Source organism: Octopus sinensis, linkage group LG1 (genome assembly GCF_006345805.1).
Source record: "Octopus sinensis linkage group LG1, ASM634580v1, whole genome shotgun sequence".
NCBI lineage: Eukaryota > Metazoa > Mollusca > Cephalopoda > Octopoda > Octopodidae > Octopus > Octopus sinensis.
In genome coordinates this window covers 182132335-182154496 of record NC_042997.1, presented here as the reverse complement: position 1 = coordinate 182154496, position 22162 = coordinate 182132335, and the positions used below count along the sequence as shown (strand labels likewise).

The window sequence follows — 22162 nt, the reverse complement described above, 5'->3', positions numbered from 1 at the left end:
GGATGTCACAATGCTGAAAGTAATCTTTAAAGAGTTTATGATATCTACTGCTTCTTGGGAAATGCTTTTTAATTAGCACCAGGTAGCTCCTAGTTATTTAGTGGAAACTTATAGACTGCATGGTGGATTAAACCAGATTACTTTTCTGTAATTCTCTTGGGGTTCAGTGGTGGAGGATCTGCCATAAACATTAACTTATTGGTAAAGCCATTATTTGTTAGTGCTTTGTTATAATGGAATGTGCTTCTGTTTACAATTGTTGCACAACATCAAGACAAGAACACACACAAATGTAGTGGATGTCTTTTAGTTTCCATTTATCAAATTCACTCACAAAAGCTTTGGTTAGCTTAGGGCTATAGTAGAAGACACTTTCCCAAGGTATTGTATAGTGGGATGAATATGAAATCATGTGATTATAAAGTGAATTTCTTAACAACATACATACATATAGGTGCAGGTATAGCCATGTAATTAGGAGTGTGGTTTTGCAAGGCAACTCAGGAGGTTAACCAATTCCTTGCAAGGGAAATAGAGAGAAAGAAACTGAAAGAAGTTCACTGTGTGTGTACACACAAACACACACGTGTGTGTGTATATATACATTATATATATATATATATATATATATATACACACATTTCTTCTTTCTATACATCAATGAGCTATTTGCCAACCACACTGAGTAAATCTCACTCCAGTGCAGATGACATCCCTTCATTCCTTGTTAACCATGCATCATTCACATGCAACCAACACATCCCATGCTAAACCTGCTTTGATTCTATAAACAGGGACCTTAAACAGCAAAAAACTCAAAAGAAAACCCTATCTCAACAACGTTTTGGCAAAAGTAATTTTGTTGCTCTACAAAATTTCCATGATTCACCAAAATTTCCACCAAGACACTGTTAATGTGCAGCACTCAATTACAGCCCTCAAACTGCAGGACTTCATTACCATTATCACTGTCCTGGTAAAAGCACTCTCTTAACATATCTAGAATTGCGTCCCTCTCTTCAGAGTAAGATATTTCATCGCCCAACAACTGCTGACACTAGAAGGTTCAAGTGAGGCACAAAAGGGAGTTTGCATCCACATTTGGGATGGTGCTGGTGTTATATGCACAAACATACTGGACTGCATCCAGAGAAGGACTACTTAATTAATTGGCATTCAAGTAGTAATGGGCACACTCCTAGCTGCAGACCCGCTCTATCCCCTCTCTGTTTTTTTCTCATATTACTATTATAGCCTGGTGCTAACTTGTTTTGTAGCCCCTCCACTCAGTGACCACCAACTCACTTGTATTTCCATCTTTCTCCTTTTATATACATACTAAAATTGCCCAGTCCTCCCTCCTCAGCATATCAGCCTTTTGGAATATCCTGTCTGCTCATATCTTGCCAAAGATGTTGACTTGCAACAATTTAAGTGGAACATTTAAGGTATATATTTCATATCCGTAAAGAACAGTTTATATACACAAGCACTATATATTTACATGCACACACACACACAATTAAATATAAACATATTTTGTTAATACACACTTTTTTTTATATATGTGTGAGTGTTTATACATACCAATATTTTTGTTTATATGTATTTTAGATATTGTTTTTATTTAAACAGGAAAAAATTGAGGGAGAGTATTTAGAATCAGAGGTTCTTCCTACTATCAGCCCTTACTTCGTAAGTAAGAAGTTTTCATTTTTATTCCTGGGGAATTTGGAAGTTCAGAATTAGTGGATGATTAAAAGAAAAATCAATGAATGTCACCAGTTATAACCTAACTATAATTGATGGTGTGACTGATTGTAGTAGTAGCTTACCATACATAGATAACAGATACATACATGCACACATTGTAACATATAGAGACATAACATATATACATTCACACACACATGCATGTACATAAATACATACATACATATATATATATATACACACATATATACATACACACATACATGTTTGTATATAATGAAGATGAATAAACTGTATATTAAATAATATACAAGGTGAATTTTTGATTTATTGCAACTGTCACTGTTTTCAGAGATGGTTGACTAATAATTTAGTGTCAATTGTTAACAACTCTGAGTGAGAAGGGGAGGTAATCTTAAGATCCTCCAAAACTGATATGCTTTTAAATAACAGTCTGATTGTGTGAAAAGGACAGCTCAAGACATGTTCTGCAAAGGACAGCTCAAGACATGTTCTGCCTTGTAAGACATCAGCAGCACAGCAATTGTCCACCTTAACCATAGCATATGTAACACATTCATATATACAAAAACAAGTAAAGCACATATATAGCCTCATTTAGTGTTGGCACAAATTGCCACCAAGCATTAGGTCGATGCTCACTAGAAGTAGGCATTATTACATTATGTAAGGAATTCATATTACATGTAATTTAATATATTCCTGTTGTTCAAATATAGGAAAGCCAGCTTAAGTAGTCACCCAATCTAAGTATTGTCAAGAGTTCTGCTAAACAGACTTAAGAGGAAGGCAGAAGAAATCCTTGTAGAACAGGCTGGATTAGGGCCCCAAAAAGAGTACTGTGGAGTAGATATTTAACATCAGACTGCTCACTGAAAAACATCTGCAGCACTAATCTGACTTCTGTCACAACTTTGACTTTAAAAAGTCATTTGATCATATTTAGTATGATGGGTTGTTGCAGGTGATGAAGAATTACATCTTTGACAGCAACCTCGTCAAAGTAATCGGAGCAATGTGTGAAAGCTCAAGCAGTGCAGTTCTTCTGAACAACATTGGAGAATTCTTCAGGACCACAGTGGGTGTTTGACATGGATGTCAACATCTTCCTGGGGAACATCATGCAGGAGACATTCCAAGACTCTGTGCCTCCATTGGAAGACAACCCATCTCCTACTTGGACTTTGCTGTTAGGGAGCAATGAAGCAAAACTCCAGGAGCTCATCACCAAACTGGAAAAAGTATCAGGAATATATGGGATAGAGGTCAGCCCAGAAAATAGTAAGATCTTGGTTAACAGTAACAATCAGAACACAGCAACAAACATCATGTATGTGTGTATATTTATTTACATACATCTATCTTTCTATCAATCTATGTGTGTATACACACACACACAAATCTATATGTACATATCTACATATCATGTATATATATATATCTATTATCTTTTACTTGTTTCAGTCATTAGACTGTAGCCATGTTGGGGCACTGCCTTGAAGGATTTTTAGTTGAAATAATTGACCCCAGTCCTTGTCTCTTTAACTGAACTGCCAAGTTATGGAAACAAACACAGCAGCACCAGTTGTCAAGCAGTGGTGGTAGGACAAAGATAAAACACAAAGACACACACAGATACACATATATGACAAGCTTCTTTTAGTTTCCATCGACCAAATCCACTCACAAATAATGTACATTTTTCTGTGCAATTTTCTGGTGATATATATATATATATATATATATATCATCATCATTATATATGTTATATACACATTTGTCCCCATTAAAACATTTTTTTAATGACTATCCTTCAATATACACCTTATATACCAACATCATTTACATATTTTGCATTTAGTCAATCTTTTGATCAGCTTTTTATTGTCTGTTCTTTCTATGTATCTACCCATACACATGTACATATATATATATATATATATAAAATATTATTCGAGACAAAACCACTATTTTGCAAAACAAACAAGGAAAGACTTAATCATGATTAAGTCTTTCCTTGTTTGTTTTGCAAAATAGTGGTTTTGTCTCGAATAATATTTTATAAGATTTTACTATAAAATCGATTTAATCCTAAATCTGATTTTTTTCCCCTGTAAATTTGGATTTATTCCCTAATATTTATTATTATATATATATATATATATATATATATATATGTACATACATGTATATACACACACATACACTCATGCTAGCATGGAAGGTGGATGTTATATGATGACACACATATAAGCAGAAAAGACAAATAAACAAAAGTAGGCAAAAGAAGTGTATCTACATGGAATGCTGCATATACAAATACATGAAAGGTGTAATCAAGTCTTATCTTTACAGCTGTTTCAGATAAGCAATGATAGGTGCCATATTCACATTCATTATGTTATGAGGTCTAGTGATATTGTAGCACTAGTTTAATCTCCCTCTAAACTCTTCAACATACTCAAATCCAACTCACCACACCAATGTAAATATCACTCCATTTTTAATGAATCCATTATAAACTCTCCTATTCCACCACAACTAACCCGGGATCCATCATCACAGCTTTGAATTCATATAAGATCAAATCTCAACAAAAAGGCCCTGTTAATTCCTGCCATGACATCTCTGATGATGTGCAAATATCACTCCCATAGCATTACAATAACAACATTAACTCCCAATAACTATTTTTTTAGCAACTATAGATCACCACTATTTCACTGGGCATAACACCTCTAATGGAGTCATAACTGAATGTTCAAAAATAATGGAGGATGTAAAGCCTACTATTAACTTTAACAACATCTATACTGTGATTAAAACTACTATTAATGATAGTGGCATGAATACCATTAATGCCAGCTATAAAAATTTGGGTATGACTAATAACAATAATTATGATATGTATTATTCTAACCATGCCAACTATTTTCATCCTAATAAAGATTATGCTAATACTCATAATTCTAATCATAGAACTAACAATCATGCTAAATATATGGACTTTGAAGCTCATAATGTACCACCCATAACCCATCATAAAAAGATGTGTAATTTCAGAGTACCTATTAATTGCCCTTTGAGGGACAACTGCTTATACTATTATGTTGTTTTTAAATGTAGCGTTACTACTACATGAACTCACTCTGCTAGTATCTACATTAGTGCAACAATCAAATTTAAGTGCTGTTTCTTGCACATCTGAGTTCATTTCTCAAATATTATAAGGAAATGATCTACCTACCTGGTCACCCACATCCATTAACTCTAAGCTGAGGGTATTCCCTATAACACTTTCTGATTCATACTTGATAGTTGAATCTGATTGTGTTGTGTGTGTGTGTGTGTGTGCATGTACACATGTAAATTTGTGATTCCACGTCTTGGCATAACATAATGGTTGTAAGCAAGTGCCACAGTTATACAAGCACTGTCATCTATTTCCAACTGAAAGGGAACATGACCTTACTTGGAAATAGGTGTGGGTTGGTGACAGGAAGGACAGTCAACCATTGAAAACTTGCCTCAACAAATTTTGCCTGATTCATGCAAGCCTGGAAAAACAGACTTTAAAATGATGATTGTATGTGTGTGCGTGTGTATAAACATAAACATGCATATACATGGGTATATGTATGTATATAAACACATGCATTTATACATATCTATGCATATCTCTGTACACACACATACTTAATTCATATATATGACAAGATGTGTAGACTTATTAAGATATTCATAGGTTTCAAAATTTAAACATGCACTTGATTGTCAGCATGATCTGTTGACTAGTATTTTCCATATCTGCAGCATTTAAAATATTCATTTTTGACTCAAAAAAGGAATCACATTTTCTGATATCTTTTAACATTACGACAATCTGAGCTGTAAAGGTATGATTTTGATATAGGCACAAATAATGAAGCTATATCATATTTTAATTGAGCAATAATTATAGCATTCTGGTGTTTTCTCCAAGTAATGAGTGACCCTACAATTGTGAGAAAGCCAATCAGGCACATTTTCTTTCAAACAGCATTGTTTTGAAGATCTGAATTGATTTTCATACACTTGTGCATAATCAGTGATTGTCCTTGGCATATTTCTTAACAGTAAATAAAACTAAGATATAAATACACCTTTTGTCAATTGTACCCTTGAATATATTTTATGAGATTATCTTAATTATTTGATTAATTTCTTCAAATTTAGTACATTTTTCAAATAATCATCATCATTATTATTATTATTATTATTATCTCAATATTCACTTTTCCATGTTTGCACAGATTAGACAAAATTTGTTGAGACAGATTTTCTGTCTGGATGGCTGCTTTGTTGCCAGTCTTCACCTGTTTCTGAGTAAAGTAATATTTCTCATAGTCCTTTCAATATGAACAACACAATGGCTGGACATGATTTTATAGGAGATAGCAAACAAATGACACTGCTTGTATGATGGTTGAATTTATTTACAACCAATGTGCTGTCTCAAGATAAAGCAACACACATACACACAATAAGCTTCTTTCAGTTTCCCTCGACCAAATCCCCTAACAAGGCTTTTGTCAGCCTGGAGCTATGATGTGAAACATTCACCCAAAGTGCCACACAGTAGAATTGAACCCACAATTACATGGTTGGGAAGTGATCTTAACCACAAAGCTATATCTGCACTAATAGTATCATATGCATATCATTTCATTTCTAATGTTACGAATTCTTTTTCTTTAAATAACCAAGCACAAGCACCATCTGAGCACGATCGTTGCCAGGGCTGCTGACTGGCTCCTGTGCCAGAGGCACATAAAAAGCACCATTCTAGCATGATCATTACCAGCATCACATTACTGGCACTTGTGCCGGTGGCACATAGTAAACAACATTTGAGCGAGGTTGTTGCTAGTGCTGCTGGACTGGCTCCTGTGCAGGTGGCACATAAAAAACACCATTTGAGCATGGCCGTCACCAGTACCATCTGACTGGCCCTTGTGCTGGTGGCATGTAAAAGCACCCACTACACTCTCAGAATAGTTGGTGTTAGGAAGGGCATTCAGCTGTAGAAACTCTGCCAGATCAGATTGGTGCCTGGTGCAGCCATCTGGCTTGCCCGCCAGTCCTCAGTCAAACTGTCCAACCCATGCCAGCATGGAAAGCAGACATTAAACGATGATGATGATGATGTAAAAACAACACTCAAATCTCACTCTATTACAGGGCAATCTTAATGCTAATTATTCCTACTGATGATGCTTAAGTTTAAAAGATAATATTATACATTTGTTCTATGGTATCACTAGTAAAAATCAGGGTTCAATTGTAATAATTCAATGGTATGAAACTTCAGTATGAGAATCTGGCTTATAATGCATCATTTTTGTCAAGTCTTGTGATGGAAGGTTAATTAATGAATTACATAAAAAATTGTTGGAATTTAACTTAATCTTACTATAATGCTAAAAAATATTACCAGATATGAGTTGTTAAGCCAACAATCTAAAGTAACTTTATCTAATTTCTAGAGAATAATCATACAACAAATAAAGAAATTTGATAAAGATCTGATTCTCCTAATTTCTGCTGGATATATTCCTTTTATACTTTTATGAACACTAAATGGTCCTAGAGGAATAAGTATCAAATCATTGCTCTATGTCCACTACTTCCAGAAATCAGTTTCAGATTCTAATGTGTTACTTTAGTGGTATATACATCAATGTACTCTGTTTTGATGGCACAAGTAAATGCATTACATTACTGTGAATCAAAGCAGGAGCATATAATAAACTCATATGCACACACACATACATAAATGCATATAGTTATATATACATACACATATGGACACACCTGTAAATTTTGTTGCATGATTTTCCAGGTGATTGATTGACTGAACATATAAAACAGCTGAATACTTTATATGCATGTATCGATTGTAATTTTCAAATAAAATTAGCAGGATAAGGTTGGACCTTAGAAGTATAGGTATGGTCCATTCCATGTGGTTCTACAGTTTCTATCAACCCAATTTCACTCACAAAGTTTAGGTCAACCAGAGACTTTGGTAAAAATACTTATTCAACATACAACTCAGTGGCAACAATGGGGTTCCAAGTTCAATCCCACTGTGTTTAAGTTGGCCTAGTGCCTTTACCATTGGGTTGACACAAACCTTGTGAGTGAACTTTGGTAGAGAGGTAACTGCATAGAAGATTGTTGGATGGACTGTACCTGCTATTTGAAAGTTCAGTCTAATGATACTGTGACAATGACTTTACTTGAGAATTACATGAAGAGCAGTGTCTGTGGAATACTCAGCCATTTTGCATGCTAATTCAATGAGTAAACCTTCCAGTAAATAGAAGTGGATGATCATACATCGAAATATAATCTCTCTCACACACACACACACACACACACACATGTGCATGCAGCAGTGAATTGAATGAGTTGTTAAATTGCTTTGAAGTGATCATTCTGCCTCTGTGTGTGCTGAGTTCAAATACTGCCAAGGTCAACTATGCCTTTCACCATTTCAGGGTCAATGGCATACTACTATACTGGTGCTGATTCTTTTTCTTTTCCATTTTTTTTCTGACTGCCTGTTTCTCTTTCTGGAAGAAAATGGCTATTGTTTGACTTGGAGACGATGGGTTCCTCCAGATCAAAGAATGCCCAAAGTAAACCATATATTACAACCACTCCTATATGGCACCACCAGAAGTTGAGGATTGAAGATAAGGCATATGCACACACATGTATACACATATACTGGTACACACACACATATATACAAATACACACACACATATATATATATATATACACACCTACATACACATGCAAATATATATGTACACACACACATATATATGTGAAACCAATGCCAGTATGATGAATGATAGATATACAGAAAAGTACACAGAGGTTGGACATTATCAGTCAATATAATGAATAATCCAAGGATAGGTTATCAATAATAACATATCTAAACTATTTAGGAATATCGTATCAAGGAAATAGTTCTGAAGATAATCTGTTAGATTCAGCTAATAATTTTACTTTGATATCAAAAGAGTAACTTATTTCTGTGTAAAATTTGTTTTGTCTTCTCTTTTGAATGCTTCTCAGAAAAGAATACGTTTTGTGATTATGAAAAGACATATGAATGTATAATTACATTTTCTTTTCTAAATAAACATACACCCTGTTCAACAATAGCAACAGAGATGAAATTAAAAGTTAGATACATCTGCAGTGTTTAGGTAGTAATTTCCAATACAGGAAGAATACAAATAATTACATTCAACATGATGCCTTGTGATTAGATTACAGACCTTGAATGTTAACAATTATAGCTTAAGGCTAAACCAAATCAGTGTCATTGTTGTTAATACAGAAAACTCATGTTGATTATCTCACCTAAGGGCTAGCAGTGTGGAAACTATCTTTAGTCAGAAGAAAATTTTTATCATATCATATTTTATTATATCAAGTTGTTGAACTGTATTAAACTGCAAACAATACATAAAAAAATATTTTTAAATGAACAAGTTAGAAAGCAATATAAGATACTCAATTGATTTCCAATATTAATAGCCTTCATCATCATAGTTTATACAAATTTAATGAAAAATTAAAAATATATTTTTCAAGGTGCTTATGAAAATTTATGAAATGCCAGGCCTTATCTGAATTTGTTGTGTTGCATGAAACCAAACATCATATTGAATATGAAATCTCTCCATGCTACTAAGGCATTAAAAAGGACATACCATATGATGGACAAGATTATTTTTACCGTTGGATTTAAATAAAAAGCATACTGTAAATTAACGAAAACTTATTCCTTTTTAATGTGGAACTGGACAGTTTCATTAACACAAACACATTATTTGAAAACAGAGTTGGCGAAACCAATCAATATATTTAGAAACACAGTATTAATACTTTGCCAAGTCCAACAGTGAATCTATGAACTTTACAACAATTCAATAGAATCTATTGATTGCACATACTCGGTTTATCATACTGCTCCTTGATATATTCTTTGATAAACTTGTCAGACTATCTCTAGCTGTTAATGTCATTGTTTAAATTTATGATAACCTATTCAGATAGAAAATTTGTATATATCAGGTTTGTTAATCAGCATTTTATTTGTGATAATAAAAACAAATTATGTAATTTGCCAGTCAACAGTAGAAGTAATTATAAAGAATTTGATTACAGAATTTGTTTATTACTTCCCCTTTTTCCAAGACAACAATTTCTACTTTCATTTTTAAAATGAATTACAGTAAGAAAAAAAAAATGACAAAAATAGAAGAATAATCAAATTATTAAGTTAAATCAAAAGAAGGAAAGAAAAACAATGAAATTTTCATATACGCACAAAGCCACATATTTTTGTCCTTTTTGGTGGCAGAACAGTTGATTAAACTATAACTGACTGATAAAATGATCAAAGCCAAAGTTGACATCAGCAGGATTTGAACTCAGAATGTAAAGGAACACTTTAAGTCATTTTGCTTGACACTCCACAACCTTCAATCATTGATTTCTAACATTGGCACAGGGCTTTAAATTTTGATTAAATAGTATATCAATACTTGACAATACTTATTTTTATTTTATTAAGCTTAGAAAGACGCAAGACATAGTTGAGTTTGATAGGACTTTATTTCAGAATGTAACTAAATACTGCAAGACTTTTTGTCTAGTGTCCTACTGATTCTGCCATCCACTTCCATCAATAACAGCACAATTGAACATATACTAAGAATACATCATCACCTCATTAAAAAATTTATATTTTGAGCTAGGTGGATGATTAATTAAATGAGGGATAATTTACCAACATTTCATCTCTTGAAAAATTTACAAAACTCAAATCTGTTAAAATTTCTTGTCTAAATCAGGTATTTTCTGTTTTTGTAATCCTGAAGTAATTTCATATAATATTACTACTTAGTTAATGTCTGTTTTCTCCACATTATGTTATGTTTGAAAGAGTTCTGCAAACACAGCATTTTTCAAGCTCTATTTTGAAATATACCTAAAAACCACACACAATACATACAAATTAGAAAGCTAATGAGGCTTGTAACTGATGCTCTTGTTGAATTAGCAGTCTAAACATTTTTAGAATTTAAAAGCAGCTACAGTATTAAAAATGTTATGCCAAGGTACAAAATTGACTTGACTCACACATACATACACACAGGTAGATTACAGTAAAAGTAAGGCAAACCATCAACTAATTCTGCCATCCACCACCTTTTAATAATAACAGGAATAATAAAACTAGAAAATGATTGGGTGAAAATTGTGAGAATGATTACTGATGGTAGTTGATCAACACACACACACATATATATATACACACAAATATATATAATCACACACACAAACACACATATATATACATATCACAAAAGATAATGCAAGTTGGTCAGTAAGCAACACTATTTTGCAGTGGAATGCAAACATTTAGATAAACAGATTTCTTACATCTACTGTGATTTTTATTTTAGTTTATTTTTTACTGAAATAACAGGTTTGGGGAAAAGAATAACATGTGGGAAGGGCATATTATATACATACATACAAACATATGTACACATATTTCAATAGGTTCTTCAAATATTCATTCACTCAATTGCTATGATATGACTTGATAAATTTATTCACTCACCAAATGCATAAGTGAAAATAAAAATTATAATTGTAGCCTCTTCTATTTGCTGCTACAATGGCCTCTACTCATCTAAACTAACTAGCTGCATATTATCTGCACCCATCTATCTTCCCTCTGTCATTTAATGCATTTCACCTTCCAGGTCTTGCATCAAGTAATTCCTTCGAATTCCCTTTGAGAGCCCTCTGAAATTTACTGGGGAGGAAATCTGCAAAAAAAAAAGTATGAGTCTTGTTCCATTCTCTTCCTATCATATAATCCTGTCCCAAAGAAGGACGAGATGTTTGGAAAAAGAAATATTTAAGCAAGAATAGTTGTAATTTCTGTCCCCAACATTGTAGCAAATAGACAAATGTAATTAATATTCTTCACCACCAACCCCAAAATGCCTACTTCAAAATAATCCCATTATTTAATGCATGTAAACATAAAACAATCACACAAAATCATTCAGTCATGAAATATCAAAAGATTTAAGTAGGTGTGGACAAATAATTATAAAATACTTGTTTGGAATTGTTAATTTCTCCTCATTATGCACAGACTAAATTTGAAAAAAAGAGTAGGGGCATTTTATTTCAAAGGAAGTGGCAAGTAATAAAAATAATTTCTAATTCAGGCACAAGGCCAGCAATTTCAAGAGGAAGGGACCGGTTGATTAAAGTGACTCCATTTTTTGACTAGTCCTTTCTTGTTTTTAATCAACTCCAGAGGGATAAAAGGCAAAACTCATCTTAGGAGGATTTGAACATAAAACAAATTTCAAATAGAATCCTTATGAAATGGAAGGTGAGGTGTAGACTATGCTACTCATGAATTTCACCTTTTAATCGTGGAATAAACTTCGTTTCTTAGGAGATATTCAGAAGAGACATACAATGTTATGATGTTTGTTTTTCCAAGAGTTTGGCAGTGTATTGGCCTAAATTACTTTTCTTTCATAGTTACAAGACCGTAAACTTGGAATGGAAGGGGTAAAATTAATTGAATTATACCTGTACACACTGAACAGATCCAAAGATGAAGGACAAAGTCTGCCTCAACAGGAATTTAACGCGGAATGTGGAGACAGTTTACTTTAACCGTTCACTATCTTATCTACTTAATGCCCTTAATAATCAATCAACAATAACCTTTTCTTTCAATTTAATTATATTTCTCATCTAGGTACAAAGCTGTTTTGCAGAAGAGAAACAATATCTGTTGCTTTCCCCCAAAAGCTTTATCATCACACAAATGAAGTTAGCAGTCAAATTATTTGTACAGAAATAATACTAATTTCTTAATTACGTATGGAACTTTTTGAGTTATAAAAAAAGAAATAATTATATTAGTAATCATTCATAAATAACAACAAATAAAAATCATGTAATACTTTCAGTAAAACAATCGAAATGCCTGAGACAGAAATCAAGAGGAATGTATATTACTTAGTCTTTAATAAATGAAGACGCTGGGAATAGCATTGGAATATTTCCTAAAATTATGACGGGAAGTATCTGATTTCGAAAGAAAAATTCTCTGATAACAGTATGATGGATTATATTTCAAACATTAAAAGTAAATGACACAAACCAACCCTCCCTCCTCACCAACGACCAAGAAAATGCAGCACTTAATTGCCGAAGGATCTTTACTAAATTGTCAAACAACACACAATCTTGGCATACATGAGTAAGCACAAACCAGTTGTCAAATTCAGGTAAATACCCCAACAGATATTGGCAGGCTAGAAAGTGATGAACACTACCTGTCTTATATATAAGCTTAAATGTGAAAATAATACACCAGTATTCAACGACTTGGCTATTATTTTTTATTATATTCTAGACATACGCAAATGGAGTTATTCATCCACCATCGAATGGAGGAGGGATGAAATTTTATGTGAAGCATCTAATAGTAATTAATCTAGGATATAATCCCATAGCATCAATACCTACACACTGCAGTTGATCTTGACTAACAATAATAACCCCACATATTCAAAAACGATTTTTATGTATAACGAAAAATAGAGAGAAAGAAGGAGAGAGAGACAAAATAAAAGACATGAAAAATGATGAGAAAAATATCGTACTTATAGTTCTTTTATACACTGGTCACAGTTAGCTAATCAATGCATATAAAATTAACAGTATTTAATATTCTCACCTACACACAGAGAAATCTACACCCACACACTGGTATTTTGACAAGATATTTGATTACAACCCGGCATTTTAGAAATAGCGAAGTTGATAGAAAAGATTTTTATGTTGTATCAGTGGCTTTAAACTAATAATATCTAACAGAAAACGCAAAAGAATACCATCATTTTTTTCCTGTCTTACAATCCCGATGGTATTTAATGAGCATAAGGGGATTAAATTACTAAATGTAACCCAATGGGGAAACTAAATTCCTCCGGTTATATTTCGTATTGCTTATTATACGTCAAAGAGTTTAAATAGAAAAAAAAGGTTTAATAGGATAGAAATATTTAAATCCAGAATACTTTATATTAACGTTATGCCATGGAATGGATGAAATTACATAAAACCAACAGATGTGAATGGATGGGGTTCTCTCTCTCTGCTGGTATGATTGGAAATCTGACGGAAAGGTTTTTAAATACACGGCAAAACATATTACTATTTTACGTTTTTTTTTTGTTTTTTTTAAAAATTTCATTCCGTCTCTCTGTTTTATTAAATAAATTATTGCGGAATTAACGTTAAAAAATACAATAGGAGAAAAACCTTTTGCAGAAATAAATTAATTGAAAAAACCATGAGAGAAAAGAGAAGAGAGAGAGAGAGAGAGAGAGAGAGAAAGAGAAGGATGTGTTAAAAAGATGGCGGAAAGGTTGAAAGTAACGAAAAAGCACTACTTGCTTTTTTAGATGCCAGAATAAAAAAAACAAATAAATAGTGAAAACACATAACGAAGAAAACAAAACAAAAAAAAAAAAAAAAACGACAAAAAATTTTGTTAATGCGGTAAAATCTGAGAAGTTCTATTGTTGAAGACAGTATTAAAATTGTTATCAGCTTCAACACCAGTTTGATACAATTATGTCATTTTCAAGTCATGTCTATATATGAGAATGAAAGTAATGAAACTTCAGATTTGCACTTCGCTATATACATATATATGTGTGTGTGTATGTATGTCTCTCTCTCTCTATATATATATATATATATATATCTATATATACACACACAAACGGTACTTGTAAACAATTCTGCCAGCAGTTACGTGTGTATACACACACACACACACATGCACGTAGGTGTTATGGTAGCAGACTACTACGTGAGTATATATTATAATCGTCTGCGAAGGAGACAGAGGCAATAAATTCAATAAATAAATTAAAGAACTAGCGAGTCGTGTGTCCAAATACGTATGTGTTTGAATGTGTTGATACACATAAATACAGAAAAAGGAAGACGCAAGATCATAATTAGGAAATGAACCAAATGACCAATTAGGGAGATTTCCAACAAAAATTACAAAAAAATAATAAAATGATATGCATTTTGGACAGCGGAGAAACTTAAACACCTACATAATATAAACGAGAGTGCTTCTGTGTTGTCGCTCAAATTGCTAGAAATAGTAGACAAATCTCCTTTAAATCAAACCCTAAGATCTTAAAAAAATAAGGCCACTTTGGATAATGTCGACTGGAATACACTAAACATAAAAATTAATAAAATAAAATAAAAGTAGGATGGCCATGGTTAAAATGCTTTTGATTATATGTCTGCTCAATCATGGTTGACCTAGGGTTATACAGTAATAACACACCTACTTGGTTATATAGTAATAACACACCTACTTGGTGTGTTATTCTTTTTTTTATATACTATATACCTGCTGTATATATTTTAATAGAAAACGAAGGACATCTTGATGTCGAATATTCATTACACTACCTTTCACATCGACACAAATATATAGACACATACACACACAATATTTGATTGTCATCAATATAGACAATGCTGAAGATCGATATATTGATATTCCACTTTATACCGATAAAAAGAAAAGTAAAAAAAAATAATGAAATGAAATGAAACGAAACATAAAGCTCGACATCGAATCTAATCGGAGGAGTATATATGTAGAAAGCGAAAGTCCTTTCCCATCAATGTAGCATATATATATACCCACAAAGTATACATTTTCTGGGGGTGTATGTAAATATATATACACATATAACCCACTAACGAATGGTTATATACAGGAAAGGAATGGTAAATTTTAGTTCTTTAATTACAGAGGCTATTGTACCAAATGAAAAAATGAAAATAAAATCAAATAAAATTACGATGGTGTATATATATATGTATGTTTATGATATATATGTATATATATATATAAACATTAATTTTTATAAGAAAATGATTGACTGAGTGAGACTTCGAAGTTTCGGTTTACTTACTTACTAACCATCATCAATCAAACTCAGTAAGACAAAATTTCGAAGTCACAGCCAAAAATTTTCGTTGTGGAAATTAAATATAGTACTCCAGTAAAAAAAAATATCGGATTATCCTTCAATTTAATACTCAACTGTTTTTGAACATAACATATAGGTGTATATATATATATATGTATATATATATACCTATACATCTTCATCTATTCTAAAATCTCCCATATGAAGAAGATATCATCATCATCATCAGCAACGCAGTATGTTAGTTATATGGCCATATATATATATATATAATATATATATATATAACATATATTTAGATTACGAACATGGAACAACAGGTAGACAGACACATACACACACACAAATGAAAAAAATGAATAGAAATCCCAGTTAAGAATTATAATTTTCGATGTGATTTTTCATTTTTTTTTTTTTTTACATGTTATCCTTCAAAATTCAAACAGGAACACAATAGAAAACACATATATATACATATATATATGTATATATATATACACATATATATATATTATATATATATGTATATAATTTGCTTTAATGGGTTTATACACTTACTTTTGATGACCCTGTCCGTAGTAGACATCTTACAGTCTGTTGTGGTCATCGTTCTCGGGTTATTTTAAAATATATATATATATACGTATATATATATATATATATATATTAATTATATATATTCGGTTTGATATATATATATATATATAATACGTATATATATATATTTCGGTGTGTTGTTATGAATGTATTATTGTGTTGTTGTTTGAAATAAATATATTTATATATATATATATATTATTATTTTTTTTTTTTTTTTACGTTTTCTCTTTTTTTTTCTTCTTCTTGCAAGGGTTTGGGTTGTTGTTGTTTTTTTTTTTTTTTTTTGTAAAAAAAATAGAAAAAAAAATGTTAACTCCTTCCCGGCGACGTCGTTTGTCAGCCGTCGGTAAATTGCAAAGGTAGTTTGTTTTACAGTAAGCCTTCCGACAGTCCTTGGTTCCTCTTAGTGATGGTATTCTGAACTGTAATAACAGGCAGCAGTAGCAGAAACAGCAGCAGCAGCAGTGGTGGTTGTAGCAGTAGTAGTAGTAGTAGTAGCAGCAGTAGTGGTGGTAGTCGTTAAAGCTCTAGTAATAGTAGTAGTAGTAGTAGTAATAATGAAGTCTTCACTCAATAATACCGCTGTTACGACTACAATGTAAGAGATCAGAGGATATATATACACACATATATATATACATATTCATTTTTTTTTCCATCGACTGGCTGGCCGTTAAATTGTGAAACTACTAGAGAGAGAATAATATCAGCTTATATTATTTTTCTAAAAATAATCCTCCCCCAAACAACTGGATATGACGACAGACACATATATGTTGTAAATGACACTGTCACAATGTTATTAATAAAAGCAGGCCTTTTTTTTTTCTTTTTATTCGTATAACTAAAAAGGTGTGTGAGACGATGATATATATATATAACTGCGAATTACTCGGGTTTGGAATATCGGTGTGGATATACGTATATATATATATATATATATATATATGGATATTTATTTATTTATAACATGGATGTCCTTAGCACTCTAAAAAAAATTTAGCTGCGAAGTCTTGCTGGGGTGGTTGTGGTGGACTGCCGTAAAGTGTTAGGCCAGTCACCGGGGGTAAAGAGAAACAGAAACAACAATCGAAGACCTTTCAAAAAATTCAAGATGGCGTTAACAACATCTCATTTGCAAACGCGCGGCAGCAGCAGCAGCAGCAGTGACGGTAGCATTGAGATCAACTGTTGTGAGAGTGAGGGGGAAGGGAAGTGGGAGATAGCAAGAGAGAGAGAGAGAGAGAAAAAGAGAGAAGCGAAAGCAACGCGATCAAATCAGCAGCAGCAGCAGTAGTAGCAGCAGCAACAACAAGCGTAACAGTCGTAAACATCAACAAGAGCAATAAGCAGCTGAAAGCAGTAGTGACTGTAGCCACACAGAATCAACTGCAACAGTAGCAGTTATGAAGAGAAATATATATATAGAGAGAGAGAGTGAATGAAAGAATAGAAGGAAAGGCAATACGATTAAATCAGCAGCAATAGTAGCAGTAAGCATGACAGTAATAAACAGCAACAAGATCAACAGGAGTTGTATAAGTAGTAGCCACAATAGAAACAGGATGAGGATGTTGAATATATCGACGTTGTGAGGAGTAACTATGAGGGCGACGAATGACGATACTAACAAGGGACGCTCTACGTGGTCGCTCAACCTGTTAGAAATAGCAGCCAAAAATCTCCCTTAAATCACGCCCTACCGTCTTATAAATGCAGTCCTAAATACTCCTACAAAAGATAGGATGGTGATGACTGCAATGCTTTTTGATCCTAGGCTTGCTTGCCTGATCAATTTTGATCTGAGGTTGCACATCATCATGATCGTCATCGTTGTCATCGCCCTCCACGTCGTCGTCGCCGTCGTTGTCTCGACGAGTAGTCGATCAGTGAGTAATATAAACGAGTTAAACCAAACTGCTCTCTCCGTCGGCTATACTATTGTTGCTGCTACATATTGATTTTTCGTATATATACCGGCAGACAAAGTCTCTGGTTTATAAAGCAGAAGAGGAAATGGGATGTTGTGCGATTCATACTTTTCCTGAGGACATTTTGTAACGTACCTCTGAAGTAAATGAGTTTCAAACAGAAGCGGAAATTTATATTGCGGGTTCGACTCACAGGAGTTTATTTACTTCAATTTTTCCAAAGTTCGCTATGTTCTACTACTACTACTACTACTACTACTACTACTACTACTACTACTACTACTACTACTACTACTACTACTACTACTACTACTATATTTCTTTACTACCAACAAGGGGCTAAAACACAGAGGGGACAAACAAGGACAGACAAAGGGATTAAGTCGATTACATCGACCCCAGTGCGAAACTGGTATTAATGTATCGACCCCGAAAGGATGAAAGGCAAAGTCGACCTCAGCAGAATTTGAACTCAGAATGTAACGACAGACGAAATACCGATGATGATAATGAGGAGGAGGAGGAGGTGGATTTCTTTTATTTGGCTTTTATTTACAAAGACAGTTTACAATCTGTGAGTGGACTTATATAAAAAATGATGAGGAGAAAAAAAACAAGAGAAGAGAGGGAAATGAATTAAAAGTATACACAGTATGCAAAATATGTAAACAGGGATGATGCAGTCCTCTCGATACAAGAAAGTCTCCATCTTGAGTCAACCAAGGAGCCCTAAGAATTCAGATAACTCTGACTACAAAGGAAGGACACAAGCCCTCGCCCAATTGTTCTTTAATCAACAGGCGTACGTTCTGTAGTTCCATTCATCATAGTCTTTTTTTTTTTTTTTGCCTCAGTCATTCACCCGCCTTTTGACAAATTCGCTACAGAAAAGCATTTCCCACTTCCTATTAGTACTGATGTCATAAGATTGATGGACAGAGGGACATCACAAGGAAAATTACTTGAAAATTTAGGGGTTTCTGCAGAATCGTGTATTGGTGGTGGGATGGCAGAAACGTTAGCACGCCGGGCGAAATGCTGAGCCGTATTTCGTCTGCCGCTACGTTCTGAGTTCAAATTCTGCCGAGGTCGACTTTGCCTTTCATCCTTTCGGGGTCGATTGAATAAGTACCAGTTACGCACTGGGGTCGATATAATCGACTTAATCCGTTTGTCTGTCTTTGTTTGTCCTCTCTGTGTTTAGCCCCTTGTGGGTAGTAAAGAAATAAGTATTTCGTCTGCCGCTACGTTCTGAGTTCAAATTCTGCCGAGGTCGACTTTGCCTTTCATCCTTTCGGGGTCGATTGAATAAGTACCAGTTACGCACTGGGGTCGATATAATCGACTTAATCCGTTTGTCTGTCTTTGTTTGTCCTCTCTGTGTTTAGCCCCCTGTGGGTAGTAAAGAAATAGGTGGTGGGATGGTGATGGTGGTGTATATAAAAGGAATGAAATATGACATCGCAATAGAATGACAAATACAAGGGGGTCAATCATGGATGTCCAGAGATTTAGGATTATCCCGATTAGTAAGGACAAATTCCCTTTCCTTGCTGCATTCTCCGTCTTACTGTTCAACCCAACCACACGAGCCATTCTCGTGACTGACACCCATTTTTTTTTTGTTCGTGTGTGCAGAAATTGGCTTGCGTGCAAATTTTGTCTTTCTTTGCAAAGTATGTGCATGGAAGTAACCAGCTTAAAAAAAATAATTAATTTCATTATGAGAACCTTGTGTACTCGCTGTAAAACGTGTTTGCGAGCGTGCAAACGCACAGCTCTGAGGGTCATCGTCTTGTCTTTACTCTTTTACTCTTTTACTTGTTTCAGTCATTTGACTGCGGCCATGCTGGAGCACCGCCTTTAATCGAGCAACTCGACCCCGGGACTTATTCTTTTGTAAGCCCAGTACTTATTCTATCGGTTTCTTTTGCCGAACCGCTAGGTAACGGTTCTACAGATTCATTGAAAGGCAGGCTCTTCTTCCCTACATTCACCTACCTCATCAAGTGGGACTTAAAGAAGTTGATGAGAGCTTGATCGAAGAGGAAAGTATCTATATTCAGTTCTTCCAATATTTTCCACCATATTATCTTTTTTTTCTTTTTGTCATAGCTGACAGACAAAGAAAAATATATTTCTTTATTGCCCACAAGGGGCTAAACATAGAGGGGACAAACAAGGACAGACAAAGGGATTAAGTCGATTACATCAACCCCAGTGCGAAACTGGTACTTTATTTATCGACCCCGAAAGGATGAAAGGTAAAGTCGGCCTCGGCGGAATTTGAACTCAGAACGTAACCACAGACGAAATACCGCTAAGCATTTCACCCGACGCGCTAACGTGTCTGCCAGCTCGCCAAATAGCCTTCAGGACCAAAAGAAGCCGGCAGGGCGTTCCTTATGGATTGCAGAGTTCATCCCGAGCTGGTAATGTTCATCACACTACCAGGAAACACTGCCAAACTAGAAAATTGCCAAGGTCTTCGAGCTGAAAATCCTATGGAACAGGGTGTTCAGTTATCTTCGCCTCAATAATGATTTCTATCTTAGGTAGAAAGTCAACGTTAGCTCCTACACGCATTTTTTTCTCTCCTTGTTTTTTTTCTGTGTATCTTTCTGTCGAAGAGCGTAGGCCCGAAACGTAAAAAACTTTTTCTATTCCTGAGGGCAATACTAATACATTTGTTTGTTTGTACTCCACCTGCCTTCATCTTTTGTTTATTTTCGTAAACTTTCCCTTTATATATATATATATATATATATATATATATATATATAAAGATTTCAAATTTTAGCCCAAGGCCAGGAATTCCGGGGGAGGAGATAAGTCGATTAGACCACCCCCAGTGCTCAACTGGTACTTATTTCATCGACTCCGAAACAAAAGACGGAAGGAATGCTATTAAGCATTTTGCCCGGTGTACTAACGATTCTGCCCGCTCTCCGTCTTACACAAAGTTATATATATTTCCGGGAAAGGGAATTTAGTCAGCATAAGCGACACCAAACACCTGACTGGTACTTATTGTGAAAGGCAAAGTCAAATCCTTGAAGGATCTGGACTTAGGACGCTCAACTGGTTCTGCCAATTGCCATTAGGTGTTTGGCTGGGATGTTATGTGGCGTTCACTGCGCTTTACTATGCAGGCGGTAGAATATAAACTTTTGTATTCATTAGAAGGTTAGTGGAAGGTATAAGCGAGCGATGACGGTTCGGTATCGATTCTGGACATTCTGGGTAATCTCTTCTGCAGTGATGTCTTGTAAGGGACTACAGACAACTTCCAAAGGCTTTTGTTTTTTCTGCGAGGAAGCACTTCTAGTTCGAGATAAACTTTGCATGTATGGTTGTGATAGAACTAAACAAACTGAATAGTCTGGGATGCGTGCAGGGTGGCGAAACTACGCGGTACGTGCTCGACACAGTTCGTTCAGCATCTCACGACGTTGGCCGAGGACTCTATGACCGACGTTACTACGGTGACGTCGTTCTCACTTGTAGATACTAGTGTCAGCGCATTGCTGATTTGTGGGTTTGTTAAACAGCTATCATCACGTGCAGGTGGACTGAGTGGGTCTATCAATCAAATCTATCGTGAATGTCAACACGTCGTCATTCTTCGATAAGGAACAACTGTTTGTCTTCGCGTTTTGTGGCTATGATAAAGGAAGTCGTATGGTGAATGCAGTTGAGATATTTGAGAGCAACTTTTTAAAGTGCCACTTGAAGAGGAAA

The 22162-nt window shown here is 34.2% G+C and overlaps 1 protein-coding gene and 1 long non-coding RNA gene across 15 annotated transcripts in view; both read right to left on the bottom strand.

Moving 5' to 3' along the window:
* Nucleotides 1–16607, bottom strand: part of LOC115212040 (serine/threonine-protein phosphatase 2B catalytic subunit alpha isoform) — a 169830-nt gene extending 153223 nt beyond the window's left edge. For all 14 annotated transcript variants that reach the window (XR_005001234.1, XR_005001229.1, XR_005001230.1 and 11 more), the window contains exon 1: nucleotides 16449–16607. Coding sequence is in view for 8 of the 14 variants with exons in the window: in XM_036507309.1 (XP_036363202.1) it covers nucleotides 16449–16497 (49 nt within the window). In the remaining 6 variants the exon portion in view is untranslated. The remainder of the gene's footprint in view (nucleotides 1–16448) is intronic.
* Nucleotides 16608–16733: 126 nt separating this feature from the next.
* On the bottom strand, nucleotides 16734–18183 carry LOC118765369. Its single transcript, XR_005001206.1, has 2 exons — nucleotides 17588–18183; nucleotides 16734–17081 (listed from the first exon to the last, which is right to left on the bottom strand). It is a non-coding gene; the product is annotated as an uncharacterized LOC118765369 (long non-coding RNA).
* Between the last annotated feature and the right edge of the window lie 3979 nt (nucleotides 18184–22162).